Source organism: Equus przewalskii, chromosome X, assembly GCF_037783145.1.
Source record: "Equus przewalskii isolate Varuska chromosome X, EquPr2, whole genome shotgun sequence".
Lineage (NCBI taxonomy): Eukaryota > Metazoa > Chordata > Mammalia > Perissodactyla > Equidae > Equus > Equus przewalskii.
The window spans coordinates 85,184,995-85,204,221 of record NC_091863.1 but is presented as its reverse complement, the minus strand read 5'-3'; the positions used below and the strand labels follow the sequence as shown (position 1 = coordinate 85,204,221).

Genomic DNA, 19,227 nt, shown 5'->3' with positions numbered 1-19,227 from the left:
ATATAAGCATTAAAAGACCTGGTGCTTTCTCCCAGTGAGCATTAAAGTTTAAAGGAGACAAGATCTACACAGTTGAAAAAAATATATAGAAAGAACAAGGTAAAGCAGGGTGGTACAGTCATGCTTACAATGGGATTTAAAAGAAGGGAGAGACTATTATTGACTAAATTAGCTGGAAAAAGCTTGACAAGACTCTGCCTAGACAAAAGGAAGAAGGGAGAGTTTTCTAGGAGGGATGATAAGAGCAAGTCTTTGCAGAATGTGTGAAAGAGAGACACTGAAGAGACTGGTTTTGGAATGAAGGATACAAATGAGGGGATCCTGGGATGTACTTCAAATAACTTCAGAAGTATCTCATTCCAAGGATTAACATTGAAGGCAAATTCTACATAATAGTGAACACTGGCAAAACAAAAATAATAAATTCAGGTGACAGAAATCACTACCTTCAAAAGTTTTATTTAGTTAAAATTATTAAAAAGTAATACTAGAAAAAGTTTGGAAGTTGTTACTTTCATCACTACAACAAGGAAAAATATGAACAAAGTGAAAATCAATAAATCTTCTTAGATCCATCAGAAAACTGATGTCATAGGGCAAATTACTGCCCCCCAAAACTTGAGATAGAATCAAATACTGAAAGTCACAGTGTACTGGGAGCAGAAACCAAGGAGCAGGAGACAGGACCAGTAGAAACACTTACACTGTAATTGACGAGTCACTGCAGGCCCAATATGGACTAGCTTGAGAGTTACAAACTCCATGGGATCTAATATTAGGGGTCTCCCACACTTTTGTGAGTTTTGCTTCCAGGAGCCCTACCAGGGTCTCACACTGAAACTTAGGGAAAGTTCTCTTAGGCTTCTGGTGAAGGAAAAGGAAAAGTAACTATCTTGAAATGAGCCAGAGCACTCTGTTCTCCTTAACAAAGGCCTGCCCTCAAGGTAAACTCTTTTACAAGAGTCTAAACTACTTGGATTTACCAAACCTAGCTGAGGGAGGGTAAATACCCAACTCCAACCCCCTCAAGCTTTCCTGTCTCACCTAAAGAGGGGAGGAAAGCTGAGAAGCACTTGTGAAGGTCACATCCCAGAGGCACAGGCTCACTAAAAGACTAAGACTTCAAGCTAGAATTAGAGAATAGTATACCACATCAATCAGGCTCCGGTATGATAACAAGGACTTTTGCCTGAAAGAAGTGCAAAGCTCAGACCCTATTTAAGAAGCAGTTTCCAGGAAAACCCAAAGAAAACAGGGGAGACATAAACAAGTACACTATAGAAAATTTTAACGTCTTCCACATGCAAATATGGCAAACTGTAAACCCAGCCTAACTCCTAGTCATATAAATATAAAATCTCACACTAAAGGCCTAGTTACCTCAGTTCCTTTTAACTGATACATCATAATGTGGCTTTCAACAACAACAACAAAACTACAAGGTATGTTAAGAAGCAAAAAAGAAAAAACACAGTCTGAAGAGACAAAGCAAGCATCAGAAACAAATTTGGATATGGCACAGATTTTGGAATTATTGGACTGGGACTATAAAATAACTATGATTAATATGTTAAGTGATCTAATTGAAAAAGTAAACATAATACATCAACGGATAGGTAATGTAACCAGAGAGATGTAAATTCAAAAAAAGAATCAAAAGGTAATGCTAAAAATCAAAACATTGTAACAGAAATAAAGAATCCCTTTCATGAGCTCATCAGTAGACTGGACATGGCCAAAGAAAGAATCACTGATCTTGAAGATATGTAAATAGGAACGTCCTAAACTGAAATGGGAAGAGAAAAAAGCACGGAAAAAATGGAACAAAATATCAAACATCTGAGGGATAATTACAAAAGGTGTAACATACATGTAATGGAAATACCAAAAGAAGAACAAAGAGAGAAAGCAACAATAGAAATATTTGAAGTATTAATAGCTGAGAATTTTCTAAAGTTAATGCAGACACCAAAGCACAGATGCCGGAAGCTCAGAAAATACCAAACGGGATGAATACTAAAAAATCTACACTTTGACATATCATATTCTAACTGCAGGAAATCAAAGACAAAGAGAAAATCTTGAAAGAATCCAGAGGAAAAAAGATCTTACCTATAGAGGAACAAAAATAAGACATACATTAGACTTCTTTTAGAAATCATGCAAGCAAGAAAACAGTGGAGTGAAACATTTAAAGTATTTAAAGAAAACAACCACTAACCTAGAATACTGTATCCATCTAAATTATCCATCAAAATTGAAGGAGAAATAAAGACTTTCTCAGACAAATGAAAACTGAGGGAATCTGCTGCCAGTAGACCTGTCTTGCAAGAAATTTTAAAAGAAATTCTTCAGAGAAAATGAAAATGACAGAGGTCAGAAATTTGGATCTACATAATGAAAGGAAGAGTGTTAGAGAAGGAACAAAGATAAAATAAAATATTTATTTTTCCTATTCATAATTGATCTAACAGGTAATAGTTTGTTTAAAATCATAATAGCAATAATAGCAGTTATAGGAAGAATAAGTTCTGAGGATCTAATGTACAGCATGGGGACTATACTTAATAATATGGCACTGTATACTTGAAAGTTCTGAGAGTAGATCTTAAGTATTCTCATCACATTAAAAAAAAGAGTTGGGGTTGGCCCAGTGGTGCAGCAGTTAAGTTCGTGTGCTCCACTTTGGTGGCCTGGGATTTGTTGGTTGGGATCCCGGGCATGGACCTACATACTGCTTATCAAGCCATGCTGAGGCAGGCATCCCACATATAAAATAGAGGAAGATGGTCACAGATGTTAGTTCAGGGCCAATCTTCCTCAGCCAAAAAAAAAAGAGGAGAATTGGCAGTGGATATTAGCTCAGAGCTAATCTTCCTCAAAAACAGGTGATGGATGTGTTTATCTTGATCTTGATAATCATTCTACAACGTAATGTATATTAAATCATCACACTGTATACTTTAAACATACACAATTAATTTGTCAATTATTCTGCAATAAAGTGAAAAAATAATATCATCAATGTATTTGGTGATTATAGCTTATGGATAAGTGAAATTAATGACAGCAATGTTAAAAGTGACAGAATGGAGGAATTGAGAATATTCTGTTATAAGGTACCTTACCACCTGTGAAGCAGTATAATATTATTTTAAAGTGGATTTAGATTAGGTGTAAATGTGTATTGCAAACTTTAGGGCCACTGCTAAATTTTTTTTAAGTACAATTGATATGCAAAGAGAGAAGAGAAAATAAAATCATATCAAATGCTCAATTAAAACCAGAGAAGGCATGAAAAGGTAATTAAGAAAATAATCTCATTCACAATAGCAACAAAAATAATAAAATACTTAGGAATAAACTTCACCAAAGAGGTAAAAGACATGTAGAGTGAAAACTATACAACATTGATGAAGGAAATTAAAGGAGACACAGATAAATGGGAAGACATCCTGTATTCATAGATTGGAAGAATTAATATTGGTAAAATTTCGGTATTATCCAAAGTGATCCATAGATTCAGTGTAATCCTATAAAAATCCCAATGGCATTCTTTACAGAAATAGAAAAAACAATCTTAAAATTCACATGGAATCACAAAAGGCCCCAAAGAGCCAAAGCAGTCTTGAGCAAGAAAAAAAGCTGGAGGTATCACACTTCCTGATTTCAAATTATATTACAAAGATATAGTAATCAAAACAGTATGGTACTAGCATAAAAACAGATGTATAGACCAATGGAACAGAATAGAGAGCCCAGAAGTAAATCCACACATCTATGGTCAACATATCTTCAAAAAGCGTGCCAAGAATACACAACGGGGAAAGGCCAGGCTCTTCAATAAGTGGTCTAGGAAAAGCTGTATATCCACATGCAGAATAATGAAATTGGATCCTCATCTCACACCGTATACAAACATCAACTCAAAAAGGATTGAAGACTTAAACATACGGCCTGAAACCACAAACTTACTGGAAGAAAACAAAGGGAAAATCTTCTTGACAATGGTCCAAGCAATGAATTTTTATATATGACACCAAAAGCACAGGCAACAAAAGTGAAAAAAAGGACAAGTGGGATTGCGTCAAACTAAAAAGCTTCTAAATAGCAAAGAAAACAATCAAGAAAGGGAAAAGGTAACCTACAGAATGTGAGAAAATATTTGCAAACATATATTGATAAGGAGTTAATATCCTTATCAATCCTTATCAAGGAGTTAATATTCCAAAATATATAAGGAATTCATAACTCAATATAAAAACAAAATAAAACAAAACAAATAGCCTGATTTAAAAATCAGCAAAGGACCTGAATAGACATTTCTCCAAAAAAGACATACAAATGGCCGACAGGATATACAAAAAGGTGCTCAACCTCAATATCATCAGGGACTTGCAAATCAAAACCACAATGGGTTATCATCTCACACCTGTTAGAATGGCTGTTATCAGAAAGACAAAAGACAAGAATTGTTGGCCAGGATGTGGAGAAAATGGAACCCCTGTACACTCTGGTGGGAATGTAAATTGGTGCAGCCACTATGGAAAACAGCACAGAGATTCCTCAAAAAATTAAAAACATAACTACCACATGATCCAGCAATCTTACTTCTGGGATATCCAAAGGAAATGAAATCAGGATCTTGAAGAGATACCTGCATCCTCGTGTTCATTTCATCATTATTCACAGCAGCCAAGAAATGGAAGCAACCTAAGCGTCCATGAACAGATGAATAAATTTTAAAAATGTGGTTTATATATACAATGGAATATTATTCCGCCTTAAAAAATAAGGAAATATTACCATTTGTGACAACATAAAGGAACCTGGAGAATATTATGCTAAGTGAAATAAGTTCGACAGAGAATAAAAAATTACTATATCACTTATCTGAGGAATCTAATAAAGCCAAACTCATAGTAACAGAGAGCAGAAGGGTGGTTACCAGCAGCTGGAGGGTGGAAGAAATGGTGAGATGCTAGTTAAAAGGTACAAACTTTCAGTTATAAGATGAATAAGTGCTGGAGACCTAATATACAGCATAGTGACTACAGTTAATAATACTGTATTTTATACTTGAAATTTGCTAGGAGAGTAGATCTCAAGTGTTCTTACCACACACACAAAAAAATGGTAGCTATGCGTGGATGGATATGTTAATTAGCTTGATCATGGTAATCATTTCACAATGTATACATATACCAAAACAACACATTGTACACCTTAAATATATACAATTTTTATTTGTCAATCATACCTCAATAAAGCTGGAAAATATTTTTTTAAAATTCCAGCATGAAACAGAGGAAAGAGATTTGATCCCCCCCAAAATAAAATAAAATAAAACACCTAATTCCAATTTCTATTCATCATGAATGGTCCCTTAAACCAAAGTGAGTGCTTCTTTGATGTCTAGGTTATCTTACAAAGACTTGGGGTCATTATTCTGAGTATGAGTAATCACTGAAATGATGATCGAGAATATCAAGAATAGGCAGTATGTTAAAAAAAGACCTCTTAATTAAATAAAATCTTTCTTTTAGTGTTATTTGCTTTTTTTTTTTTTTTTTTTTTTTTGCCTGTTAAAGTCTTATTAGTCAAATGCCAGAATCAAGCCTGTAATCTGACAAAATCAGATTTATTGACTGAATGCATTGAGGATGGGGCACTCCAGAGGAATTGTGGCTTGTTCCTTGATTGAAGAGAGGAAGAAAGCGTCTATTGTAATGTTTGGGTTTCCACTGAAAGATTCTGAGGGGAGTCCAGGGAAGCCCTGATAAGTTCTGAATGGGTTGGAATTTTTAAGGAGGGATCGGGAGAAGAGGGGATTGACTAGGAGTTGTATACTGTCATGAGACGAGGGCGGCTTAGTAATTGGGTACTTCCAGTAGTATATGAAAATAACAAAGCAGGTCTGGGCATCACTGGTAAGAAGCAGTAATCACTCAGTGGAGGTGGGGATCGTTATGGCATTTTACAACTGCTGCATGACCTTGGGAGAAACAGTGTTTTTTGTTAACTTTGCAGCTGGCTTTATCTGTCTGTCCTCCCAGCCTGATTAATAGCAGGGCTGCTTATTCTCAGTCCAAACTAATTTTCACTCCTTCAGTCCCGGGCAGGTTTTGACTCTTTACAGCTAAAATTGGAGCACAAGAAAACATTCTAGGCAATTGAAGATTCTTGCTAGTTGTGTTTTGATTAATTGAATCTAGCTCCACTGAAACTGTGAACCATCTCTCCAAGAACAGCTTTTCCTCAGTCTTTAAACCTCAGTTTTTTTATCTGTAAAATAAACTGAAACTATTTATCTCAAATGGTTACTAATGAAAATCCAATGTAATTTAGGATGCCAAAAGGTTTTTGCAATCTACTGTGTAGTATAAAATCATGAAGAGGAATTATCATTATTAATATTACTATTTTCTTGTCTAGAGCAGCTTACAATACAAAACACCATATTTGAGACTGAGCATCTAGAGTCTACTCAGTAAATGAGGAGGGATAACAAATATGTCTTAGGTAGTCTTTAAATATTTTATCCATAGGTCAAGGCTAAGACCAACCATGGAAGTGGAACTGTAAATAGTACAGTCACCAGTCCTCTAAAGATCATCCTTCAGATAAATGGCAATTAAGGCTGCCCCTAGGTAAAACTATGCTGCTTATGAAGTTTACGTTTCCACTGAAGCCTCCTCATGACTTACAAAATCTACATTCACGTATAGGTACGATGAGATTTGAAACTGATTTAAATCAAAAGCAAAATGATTGATCAGTGTTCTTTCTTCCAGTGGGATAAGCTGAGAGTGGGAGAAAAGAAGAACTTGGGTGTGTGTGTGTGTGGTGTGTGTTGTTTTCTTTTGTTTTGGGGAACAATTTTTGGAAGCTCAATTTTGGGAAGACCAGGGCAGGTGGGGTGCTTCGAAGCACTAAAAAAGTGTGGTGAGAAGTTGCCAAAGCAGAGCCCATCACTTTGCACTGGCTGCCTGGGACTTCAATAGTCTCCTCTATACATTAGGGATAAAGTACATAGTCACAGCTCCCTTTTTAAAAAATTGGTGAGTTATTAATAGGTTATTTTGGGTCTTTAATATAGACTCACTTTATTACAAAAATAAAATCTTTTCCTACCTGTATCACTTTCCCTCCTTTATTAAGAGCATTTCACTCATTCAGGAATAGTATGTTAAGGTAAAGGGATTTCACCCAGACGGACAGAAAATGGTGGAAGCAGGAGTGAAAAAACCAAAACTAAAAACAAAGCCCATATTCAACTTGTAGCCTTTCAGGAATTGAAAGTAAATGAAATAATTTGCATTTTAAGAAGCTTGTCTGGAAAACCTTAAGATAAATTGAATATGTTTTTCAGGTCAAGAATTATGAAAGATTTGGTAAACTGTTTTATGGTATTGCCTGAGGAAAAAAAAACATTAGATATTGATAGGGAGATTTGTAGAGTGGGATTTATAATTGGAAATTACTCTCTATTGGGGTAAAGCAATTGCATTGAAATTCATGCAGTCTCCTTCAACAATCAGATCCAATTCACAATCCTGCAGGCAAGTTTAAAGACTATTATTTCTTGTTTAATAGGACGGGTTCAATTTCTCTGGCATTTTTTACTAGCACTGTGGAATATGTACCTCATTAGCAAATTCTTTTTTTTTTTAATTCTCAAGCCTCTGGTACGATTAATTAAAATGAAGTTCTGTAAAGGTATGGAACTGGGTTGGACTTCTTAGAATGCTCACACCCAAAGACTACTCCTTTTGATGAACTCTCTTATCCCACCTTGCAAGCTGTTCCCATTAACCTTTAACAAAGGGACAGAAATTAGGAAGTCCTCTCCTACTGATGGTTTCCTCTGGGCCTCCTCCATATAATTGACTTCTCTGAATAGACATGGTAGAGCTTGTAGAGAGCAGCTTGTTGTAATGACTTTAAAACGGTTGATAAAAATAACCAAATTTGCACAATTGCAGCTTATGCTACTGCACACACCAAATTCCCTTAACATCCCTACAAATGATATCTTCTGGGGTCAGTGGAAAGGCTGTGATACAGTTATATGGGATAGGCTGGCAGTTGTAAATGGATACCACATTTGGGTTCAGGTTTCCTTAGAGCTGAATCTCTTAGCAACGTCAGAGACTTGGGAGGGCTATGCCAATTTCTGCTTAAAGGGAAATAAAGGGGGATCTGTATGCCCAGAGTGGAGTCTGAGTACTTTGGAAATAGGTTGCAAGTCAGGAGATGCAAAGAACCTTGGGGGTCAACGTAACCCAAACAACAAACAAATGAGAACTCCAAAACCCTGGTCAGGATTTGATCAAATATGCTAGTGAAGTTGCAGGCCAACTGCTGAATACAGAGGTTGCACTTACTGTAATCTGAGTGACATAATTTGCATCAAGTTTTTGGTAAATATCCAAGCTTTTTCCCTAGGTAGATTTCTTTTTTGAAAGTCCTCTATTCCTCTGGGACGATACTAAGAGATAAAAGTCGCAACACATTTCTAGGATCAAGCTGCTGCCCAGGAAACGGAGAACCTAGGCGGCATGCTCAGTCTTCCTTCCAGATCCAGTGCCTCTGTGGCAGCTTCTCCACAAATCAACTGCATGCGAACAATTTATTTACATCCTTTTTTCTTAGATCTACTGGGCAGTGTACTTCTGACATGCATGCACAACACCAGAGCTATGATTCAATTAAAATATGAACAAATACAATACCCTGAGGGAGAGCTATGCATCCAGAAGGAAATTTTGTTTCCAGAAATGCTTTTGAGAAGAATCCTCTACTTAACATTTTCAGTGTTCTGCTGTCAGAACTGTTCCCCTTGGAGAAAATGTGTGGGCTATGAAAGAATGCAGATCTTCTCTTGGTTGAACTAATGGTATGATTAGCAATTTTTTTCGATGAAACTACTGGATTTGTTCCAATCTGCCATGCTGTGTAAAAATCTTGTATGCTTTCTTTCAAGGACATTGGTTTTGGAGGCTAGAAGACAGAATCTAGTAATTAACTCCTGTGTTAGCATAAATGGCCATAGCCTGAAGGAATTCTCACACCCACACAAGCTCCCAAAGAGATCATAGGTCACACAATTAACATTACAAAATGGCTGACTGTGTGTTGATTTTGGCCAGGAATCCCTGCCTCTTCCTTTGCACTACTCTGAAGGTGTCTCTAGTTAGCTAGTAGGATTTTGTGAAAATTTCAAAACAAATTCCATGTTAGCTTCCTCCACTGCAAATATAGGTACGTATCCTTTTTTACCGGGCGGTTTCGGGAGGGTGGAGAAAGGATGTAAGAAAATCAAATAAATAAGGGCATTCTGCAAGTCCTGAAAGTTGACTTCCTATAGTGTCACCAACTAATTGCACCCAAGGAACTCAAGGGTGGGTTTGGAAGCCTTTAACTGTTTAAAAGATGTAATGCCCAACCACTCTGAAGCAGACCAAGCTCCATCACAGAGCAAGGCCTATGACTTTTGCCTTATTTATTTATTTTTTTTTGAGGAAGATTAGCCCTGAGCTAACTGCTGCCAATCCTCCTCTTTTTGCTGAGGAAGACTGGCCCTGAGCTAACCTCCATGCCCATCTTCCTCTACCTTATATGTGGGACACCTACCACAGCACGGCATGCCAAGCAGTGCCATGTCTGCACCCGGGATCTGAACCGGCGAACCCCGGGCCACCAAGAAGCGGAACGTGCAAACTTAACCACTGTGCCACCAGGCCGGCCCCCTGACTCATTTTTAAGGCTAAGATCTCTTTTCTGGGAGGAGCTTAGGCCTTATCACCATAACCTGCAGTGTATGTGGAAGCATGTTTTCCAACTGAGCCTGCGCAAGTGAATACCCACTTCTTCATTTGAATATTCATTCCCATCCAAAACAAAAAGTCCCTGCTTCCCCTTGTTCGGGGACACAACAACTTTGGAAATGATTCTGCGTGGCCTCCTATTTGCTGCAAATATACCCTACTTTGTGTGATGACTACTTCTGGTAGAGAGTCTGATTTAACTTGCCAGGAGGTGAACCCACTTTGGTTTCGATAACAATAGTACTTACTATCTGGTTGACTCATTTGGCACCAAATATAGTGGCTTGGATTGGCTTGAAGTGTTTCACACATGTATGCTTTGTCTGTCACACGCTAATCATTTGCTGCTAAGAGCAGCAGCAGTGCCTAACTTTTCTTTTGTAAAATAGTATAACCACTTCGGAATATAGTTTGGCAGATTCTTAAAAAGTTAAGTAGTCCTGGACAAGAAAAAGGACAATAGGTAAAAACTAAGGAAATTTGAATAAAATATGGACTTTAGTTAATAATAATGTATCAATTTTGGTTCATTAATTGTAACAAATGTACCATGGTAACTTAAGATGTTAATAAGAGGGAAAACTGCGTATGGGGTGTATAGGAACTCTCTATACGAATGTTTGTCCGGTCGTCACACCCCCCACCCAGCCCCCACTTGCCAATTCATATGTTGAAATCCCAATCCCTAATGTGATGATAATAGGAGATGAGGCTTTTGGGAGGTGATTAGGTCATGAGAGAGGAACCCTAATGAATGGAAATAGTATCCTTATAAAAGAGACTCCAGAGAGCTCTAGAGCTCTATTGCCTCTTCTACCGTGTGAGGACATGTGAGGGTACAGTGAGAAGATGGCTTTCTATGAACCAGGAAGTGGGCTTGCATCAAACATTGAATCTGCCTGTGTGTTTTGATCTTGGACTTCCCAGTCTCCAGAACCAGGGGAAATAATCATTTGTTGTTTAAGCCACTCAGTCTCTGGAATATTTGTTATAGAAGCCCGAGCTAAGACACTATCTTCACAATTTTTCTGTAAATCTAAAATTATTCTAAAAACTAAAGTTTGTTTTAAAAAAAGAGCTAAAGAGAAAGAACTAAAAAAGTTAAACATACACCTACTATATTATTAAGCCACTCCATGTCTAGGTATTTACCCAAGAAAAAAGGAAATATAAGTACATACAAAGGTGCATACATGAATGTTCCTAACAGCTTTATCTGTAATAGCCCCCAAACTGGAAATAACCCAAATGTCCATCAACAAGTTAATGGATAACCAAACCAAAATATTTATATCCACATAATGGAATACTACTCATAATAAAAAAAATAATGAACTATTGATACATATATCAAGATGGATGAATCTCAAAATAATTGTATTAAGTCAAATAATCCAGACAAAGAAGACTACATGTTACAGTATTCCATTTATATGAAACTCTAGAAAATGCAAACTGATTTACAGTGACAGAAAAATCAGTGTTGTTGTGGAAGAAGGGCAGGAGAAAGAGATTACAAAGGGGTACCAGTAAACTTGCGGGTGGTTGATATGTTCATTATCCTGATTATGGCAATGATTTCATAGGTGTATACATATAGCAGTCAGCTCTTACAGATTGCACTCTTTAAATTGTGTATTATTTATTGTATGTTAATCATACCCCCTAAAATGTGTTTATTTAAAAATATCCAGTCAGTCATGTGCAGAAAAAGGGCGATAATTATATTAGGCTCATATAACTACTACATTTGATCATGAAATATAGCTCTGAGCTATATGGTACCGGAAATTTTGCTACTATGTACCATTGTACCTATCATTTGCCCTTTGGAGACCAGTTTCTTTCTCTGAAAAATGAAGAGTGACTCAAAGTCTTTTATAGGTGGGTACATTGAGAATAATTCTAAACACATATCTTGTAAAATAATTTAAAAGAAATTCAGTTGCATTAATTTCATAAACCTTAACTTGAAATTGGCTAGTAATGTGTTACTAAACTCAGAATCTTAACGTTTAAATGAGAATTAATAGTTAAGAATTATTTGTAATATATTGATTATTTTTTCTGAACATCTGTTCTACGCCAGGCAATCAATTCAAAGTCTTTTTTTTAAACAGCTTTATGAGATATAATTTAAATACCATACAATTCATCCACTTAAAATGTACAGTTCACTGTTTTTTAGTATATTCACAGGTATGTGCAACCATCACCACAGTCAATTTTGTAACATTTTTATCACCTCAAAAAGAAGCCTCAGACTGCTTCTGAGGGTTTCCTTTTGGGGCGATGAAAATTTTCTGGAACTAGACAGTGGTGGTGGTTGCACAATATTGTGAATGTACTAAATGTCACTGAATTGTACACCTTAAAAATAGTGCATTTTATGTTATATTGTATCCACCATACCAAAAAACCCCACCCATATTCTTTAGGTATTTACCATATCCCTCTATCCTCCCAGCCCTAACGAACCACTAGTTTACTTTCTGTTTCTGTAGATTTGCCTGTTCTAGATATTGCACATAAATAAAGTCATGTAATATATGGTCTTTTGTCATTGACTTCTTTCACTGAGAATATTTTCAAGTTTCATCCATGCTGTGGTGTGTATCAGTACTTCATTCTTTTTATAGCTGAGTAATATTCCATTGTATGAATATACCACATTTTATTCATCCATTCTTCAGTTGATAGACATTTAGGTTATTTCCACCTTTTGCCTATTGTGAATAATGATGCTGTGGACATTTGTGCACAAGTTTTTGTGTGGATCTATGCTTTGATTTTTCTTGGTTATATACCTAAGATGGGAATTGCTGATTCAACCATTTGAGGAACTGCTAGACTGCTATCTAAAGTGGCTGCATGATTTTACACTCCCAGCAGCAGTATATGAGGCTTCCAATTTTTCCAAATCTTCGCCAACACTTGTTATAATCTCACTTTTTGATTATTGCCATCCTAGTGAGTATCAAATGTTGTCACTGGATTTTGATTTGCATTTTCCTGATGACTAATGATGTCAGGCACCTTTTCACGTACTTTTTTCCTAGAAATATGATCATATAGTCAATATTTTTCTTAGGCTCTCAGGAGGGACATGGACCCTCAAAGTTATGAACCCCTAGAGTGGAGTTATTGGATGGAAACATGAAGAAAAACTGTCATGGCAGTTATTATAAATTACACTTAATCATAGTAAGTAATATAAAGTATACTTGCTTCTTTTACACTGCTATATATTCAGTAAGAAAAGTGAAAGAATATATTTTAACCTTAGTTGCACTGAAATATTGAATTGGTTTCCACTACATGATTCTTAATGGGAATAAAGGAGGAAGAGTCAGAATTTCTATCAGAACGAGAAATGTACCTCATACATTACCATCCCTGAAATCAAAGGGCAACCCCACAGACTAAGTGAAGTAGGAAAAATTACCAATCTTTTATTTGTACAAATGCAATCATACTAAATAGGATTAGAAAACTAATAGAGTAGATATCTATATACCAGGGAGGTATCTGTGTAACAGGAGAGTAAGAAGAGATCTGGGGATGCTAACCTGACAGTCATTTTCAGGATGAGCAGTGGGTACTGGGAAAAATAAACACTATTCAATGAGAATTAACATTTATTTTGGGGAGTACTAGCTTAGTACTGCCATCCCAGCTTTACATCTATGACGTATGAAAGATGTCTGTTCCCAGAGAGTAAATGAGCACTTGCCCAGCGGTCTGAGGAGTCATCTACAAAGTTTGGATCTTTGCTATGACTGGATAGAGTAACAGTGACCTAAGCTTTGGAAACTCAAAGGAATTTGCTTAGGCAGCTTTGAGGGGGTCATTACGCCCCATGGCATATTTTTACAATCTGAGAAAATTTCCTTATATTGGAAGCTTACACATTTGCATTTCTTGAGGCAGCCAGCCTCACTTTCTCCACCAGATCAGCTTTTAGAAAATGGAATGATTTGGAGTTGCAATGAAAATCCAGGCAGAAGCTCTTCTAGGATGTTCCATTGCTTAACTACAAAGACAGCAAAGAAAAATAAGCAATTCAAGTTCTGTACCTTATTTCACCTTCTCTGATGTGACCTGCCAGTTCTTCAATAAACTTCTCCCCTTTCATCCAGTAGATCATCGGTCCAGACTCTCCACTGAATCCAAAGAATGCTTTGCAAGGGATGTTCAGAGGCTTACCTGAGAATGACAGAGAAAAAGAAATGAGCAATGGTTCCTAGTTATCACTGGGAGACAGAAAAGGACCATTTAACATCCAAAGGAAAATTCAGAGGTGACCCATTTTTGACTCTTCTTCCAATCTTCTTATCAGTGTACATGAGAAAAATTTAAAATAGTTATAAGGGTTTCTGGGAAATTTTAAAACAAGATATTATCAAAAATGAGAAAGTAAAGAGAGTTACTCAGTTTTTAGAACTGCTTATTTTTACTGGCTCCTTCCTAGGAACTAACATAAAAGGATCAAATGAAAAGAACCCTCTTTTATTTTGATTTTTTGAGAGTATTAATTACTGCTTACTTGGACTTGCTTTTGAAGTTAACATTAATCAAAAGTATAAGTTAATTTTTGCTTGGTGAAAACCACATAACAGACTATCCACTATTATGAAGATCGCATAGGGAAATTTTATTTATTCTGATGATTGTCTAGTCTAAGAAAAATTGGATAATACAAATCAAAGGAAGAATTTTTTAATTACAAAAATATCTATAAAAAGTACATGCAGGGAAAACTCAGTCTAACCATAACTTCTATATTCTTTGTGTCACCCACAGTACTTAAATAATTCTAGGAAATACTACAGTGCTTTTTATTATGCATCATTGTGATTATAGCCAAAAATTTTGTTTTAATTATAAATTTATCATTAAATACATAAGCAATTATTTTTTGCTGGCATTGATTTTATTTTCTTCTGGTAAAGAGGATCAGAAAGGGAAGAATGCCATAGAGAGCACAATCTTGATATTTCTGACAAAGAAATCCCCCAGTTAATAAATGGTAATAGGGCATATCATTTTCTCTATAATATACAATTTTTGCCCTTGTTGGAGCACTAGATAAAGCAATTTCAAAAATATTCTTCCTTGTAGAGTACATGGTGGACTTGTTTCCATGATCACACTGAGCCACGGACAAATTCTCCATTCTATTCTTAAATTGATCCAAAACTTCTATGTTCTAAGAATCATTACTTTCTGGGACCCTTTCTATATAACCACCATAACTAGCAGACGGCTTTCTTTGAGGACCATTTTCACAAAGAAACCGTTTTCATGGGAGTTAGGGTCTATTCTAAGACATAGTAGAAATTAAGAAAACCTCATAGACATGTGAATGTAGGGTGATAGGCTGGGCTTAACTATAATAAGTGACTTGTTGGCAAATATTGGTCTTTGTATAGTGGAAATTTATCTCAGCAAAATGACATGTCGTGGACTTTTGAGATTATTCAATTACTGTCAAAACTTTTGATATTAATAATCTATCATACATTTCTAGTGCAAATCTGAAAAAAGGTTATTCATTGTTGCTTTGAACATGTGCTCTGTGATATAAGCTTGAGCAAAAATGAAAGATGGCCTCGTATAGTGGAAACAGCGCTGGACTAAGTGTTAGTAGATTTGGATCCTAGTTTTGGATCTATCGTGAAAAAGCAGACCAGCTGGCCCTGGGAAGATTACCTAACCTTTTACAAACCGATTTTTCACATATGTAATGAGAATGGTAATAATACTCGGGAAGCTCAGATATGACAGTGTCTACAAAAGTGCTTGGTGAACTCAAAAGTCCCATCCAAATTTAGCATGGTGGTGTTTCTCCTTCTGAAGCTTGGTCTTTCAAGAAGTCAGATTTGAAGCATAATATGAATGTGGATAATGAAATAGATAAATTTTCATGTTGACCCTGCCAATCTCATGTCTTTCTTTTATTTATGAGCTCCTATGGGTTAATATGTTCTCTTATCAATGCTCTATAAATACTTCCTGGATTCTAGAGTAGGTGTGATTCATCCAAACAGGCCTTGTGGCCTCTAAGCCTGAACACAGGGTCTTTTCTATGCCTTACTACTCTTCATTCCCATGAAACTGTCAAACCAGATGGCAGAAAATCCAGAGACTGCAATAAACTTTATTATAAGGAATTCCGGTTGCTAAAACTACCAGTATGTACATTTATACATACAAATTCTAGTTGTCATTCCTTTGGGCTATGTTGAAAAAATATATCAAGGGGCCGGCCCGGTGGCACAGCGGTTAAGTGTGCACGTTCCACTTCAGAGGCCTGGGGTTCGCCGGTTCAGATCCCGGGTGTGGACAAGGCACCACTCGGCAAACCAAGCTGTGGTAGGCGTCCCACATATAAAGTAGAGGAAGATGGGCATGGCTCTTAGTTCAGGGCCAGTCTTCCTCAGCAAAAATAGGAGGATTGGCAACAGATGTTAGCTCAGGGCTAATCTTCCTCAAAAAAAAAAATCAAATAAAATAACTTTTAGTGATTCCTAGCATGTGAGTGCTCAGGCCTGGTTTGATTTTAATGGAGGAAGACAATTATAGCAATGGGCAAAAAGGGGCCTCCTTGAAGTGGTCTATCAAAAATGACAATGTCTGCCCTTTCTTTGGCACTACACAATGGGTACTAACTATTGCAACAATTTCTCCTGGGAGTGTTTTTACTCTCCCATCAGTCAAATTCTTATTAAATAAACTCAAGAGACAGATATTTCAGCAGTCTAGTTTCTACAAACACTGAACAAATATCCTGAAGCCTTTTGTCAACAGCCAAAACAGGAAAACCATCCAACCATTATATGCAATATTCTGAGGAGATTCTCAAAATGATCAGTTCTTACGCCAGATAATGAGACTCAATCAGGGTGTGGACAACTCCTCTTCCAAAAGGCATGAGAGGGATCTCTGCATTGATTGGGCAAATAACCTAAAACAGAATCTCTCCAGGCATTTCTAAAATTTGGCTTATGTGCATGTGTAAACTCCAATCTACCATTTGCATCTGTTTGCTACTCTATTGTTTTGCCTCTGGACATTTTCAAAATCATTCCTATGGTACTGTATGCTCTACTTGTAGAGATGACCAACTCACATTTGTCTAAAGGGGGGGTACTATAGGCTGAAGACTATCAAAATAAAAAGAACTTTATGAGTTTCTGAGTGTTGCGTGCTATTCACAGGTACTGGCTTTAGACACGACTCTCTTTTAGGTTCAACTTGTATTACTAACAATTTCTCCAACACTTTAAGTCTAGACAGTCAACAAAACTTATATGTCCGTACAAAGACTTGTACATGAATTTTCATAGCAGCTTTATTTGTAGTAGCCAAAAACTAGAAACAGTCCAAATGTCCATCAACAGGTGAAGGGATACATTCTGGTACATCCATACAACAAAATATTAATCATGTATGAAAAGGAATGAAGTATTGATGTACACCACAACACAAAGTTTTTCAAAATTTCAAAACATACACTGAAATAAGCCAGACAAAAGAGTACATGCTTTGTGATTCTACTTATATAAAATTCTAGAAAGTTAAACTAATCTACAGTTCCTTAAAAAGCTACACATAGATCTGCCATGGGATGCAGACATCAGACATTCTCTATGAAAGCTTATGTCCTTTCAAAGTCTTGTACATAAATATTCATATCAGCTTAATTTTTTAAATTGAGGTATAATTGACAAATAATATTACATGAGCTTCAAGTGTACATCATAATGATTCAATACTTGTGTATATTACAAAATGATTACCATAATGTGTAGTTAACATCTGTCACCATACATAGTTATAAGTTTTTTTATTTTGATGAGGACTTTTAAGATCTTCTGTTTTAGCAACTTTCAAAATGCAATACAGGGGCCGGCCCTGTTGCCAAGTGGTTAAGTTCATGCACTCCGCTGTGGCAGCCCAGGGTTTCACCAGTTCAAATTCTGGGCACGGACATGGCACTGCTCATCAGGCCACGCTGAGGCGGCATTCCACGTGCCACAACTAGAAGGACCCACAACTAAAAATACACAACTATGTACCAGGCGGCTTTGGGAGAAAAAGGAAAAATAAAATCTTAAATAACAAAATGCAACACAGTATTATTAACTATAATACTGTAGTCACCATGCTATACATTAATCCCCATGACTTATTTATTTTATAACTGGAAGTTTGTACCTTTTTACCCCTTTCATCCATTTCACCCACCTCTCACACCTCACTTCTGGCAACCACCAATCAGTTCTCTATATATATGAACTTGGTTTCTTCCCTTAGATTCTACATACAGGTGAGATCATATATTACTTGTCTTTCTCTGTATGATTTATTTCACTTAGCGTAAGCCCTTAAGGTCCATCCATGTTGTCGCAAACGGCAGAATTTCATTATTTTTTATGGCTGAACAATATTCACTTGTATAAATATACACACATTTTCTTTATCCATTCATCCATCAATGAACACTTAGGTTGTTTCCATATCTTTGTTATTGTAAATAATGCTGCAATGAACATGGGGGTGCAGATACCTTTTCGAGTTAGTATTTTCATTTTCCCCGGATAATACCCAGAATTGGAATTGTTGAATTTATTTCTATCTTTTTGAGGAACCTCCATACTGTTTCCCAAAGTTGCTGCACCAATTTAGATTCCCATTAGTGATATTGAGCATCTTTTCATGTACCTGTAGGCCATCTGTATGTCTTTGGAAAAATGTCTATTCAGATCTGTCCATTTTTTAATTGGATTTTTTTTTTTTGCTATTGAGTTGTATGATTTCTTTATATATTTTAGACATTAACCCCCTATCAGATATATGATTTGCAACTATTTTCTCCCATTCAGTAGGTTGCCTTTTCATTTTGTTGATGGCTTCCTTTGCTGTGCAGAAGATTTTTAGTTTGATGTGGTCCCACTTGTTTATTTTTGTTTTTGTTGCCCTTGCCTTTGGAGTCAGATCAAAAAAGTTATCACCAAGACTGATATCAAGGAGCTTACTATCTACATTTTCTTCTAGGAGTTTTATGGTTTCAGATCTCACATTCAAGCATTTAATTCATTTTGAGTTAATTTTTGTGTGTGGTGTAAGATAGTAGTCTAGTTTCATTCTTTTGCATGTGGTTGTCCAGGTTCCCCAACACCATTTGCTTAAGAGACTGTCCTTTCCCCATTGTACATTCTTGGCTCCTTTATCATAAATTAATTGAACATATATGTATGGATTTATTTCTGGTCTCTATTTTCTGTTCCACTGATCTATGTGTCTTTTTTTATGCCCATATCATATTGTTTGGATGACTATAGCTTTGTAAAATAGTTTGATATCAGGGAGCATGATGCCTCCAGCTTTGTTC

General features: G+C 36.3%; 1 protein-coding gene across 1 annotated transcript in view; it reads right to left on the bottom strand.

Moving 5' to 3' along the window:
* The window catches only part of IL1RAPL2 (interleukin 1 receptor accessory protein like 2), a 969,697-nt gene that overhangs the window by 31,351 nt on the left and 919,119 nt on the right, over positions 1–19,227 (bottom strand). The window contains exon 8 of the mRNA XM_070605106.1: positions 13,907–14,036. Coding sequence (XP_070461207.1) covers positions 13,907–14,036 — 130 coding nt within the window. The remainder of the gene's footprint in view (positions 1–13,906; positions 14,037–19,227) is intronic.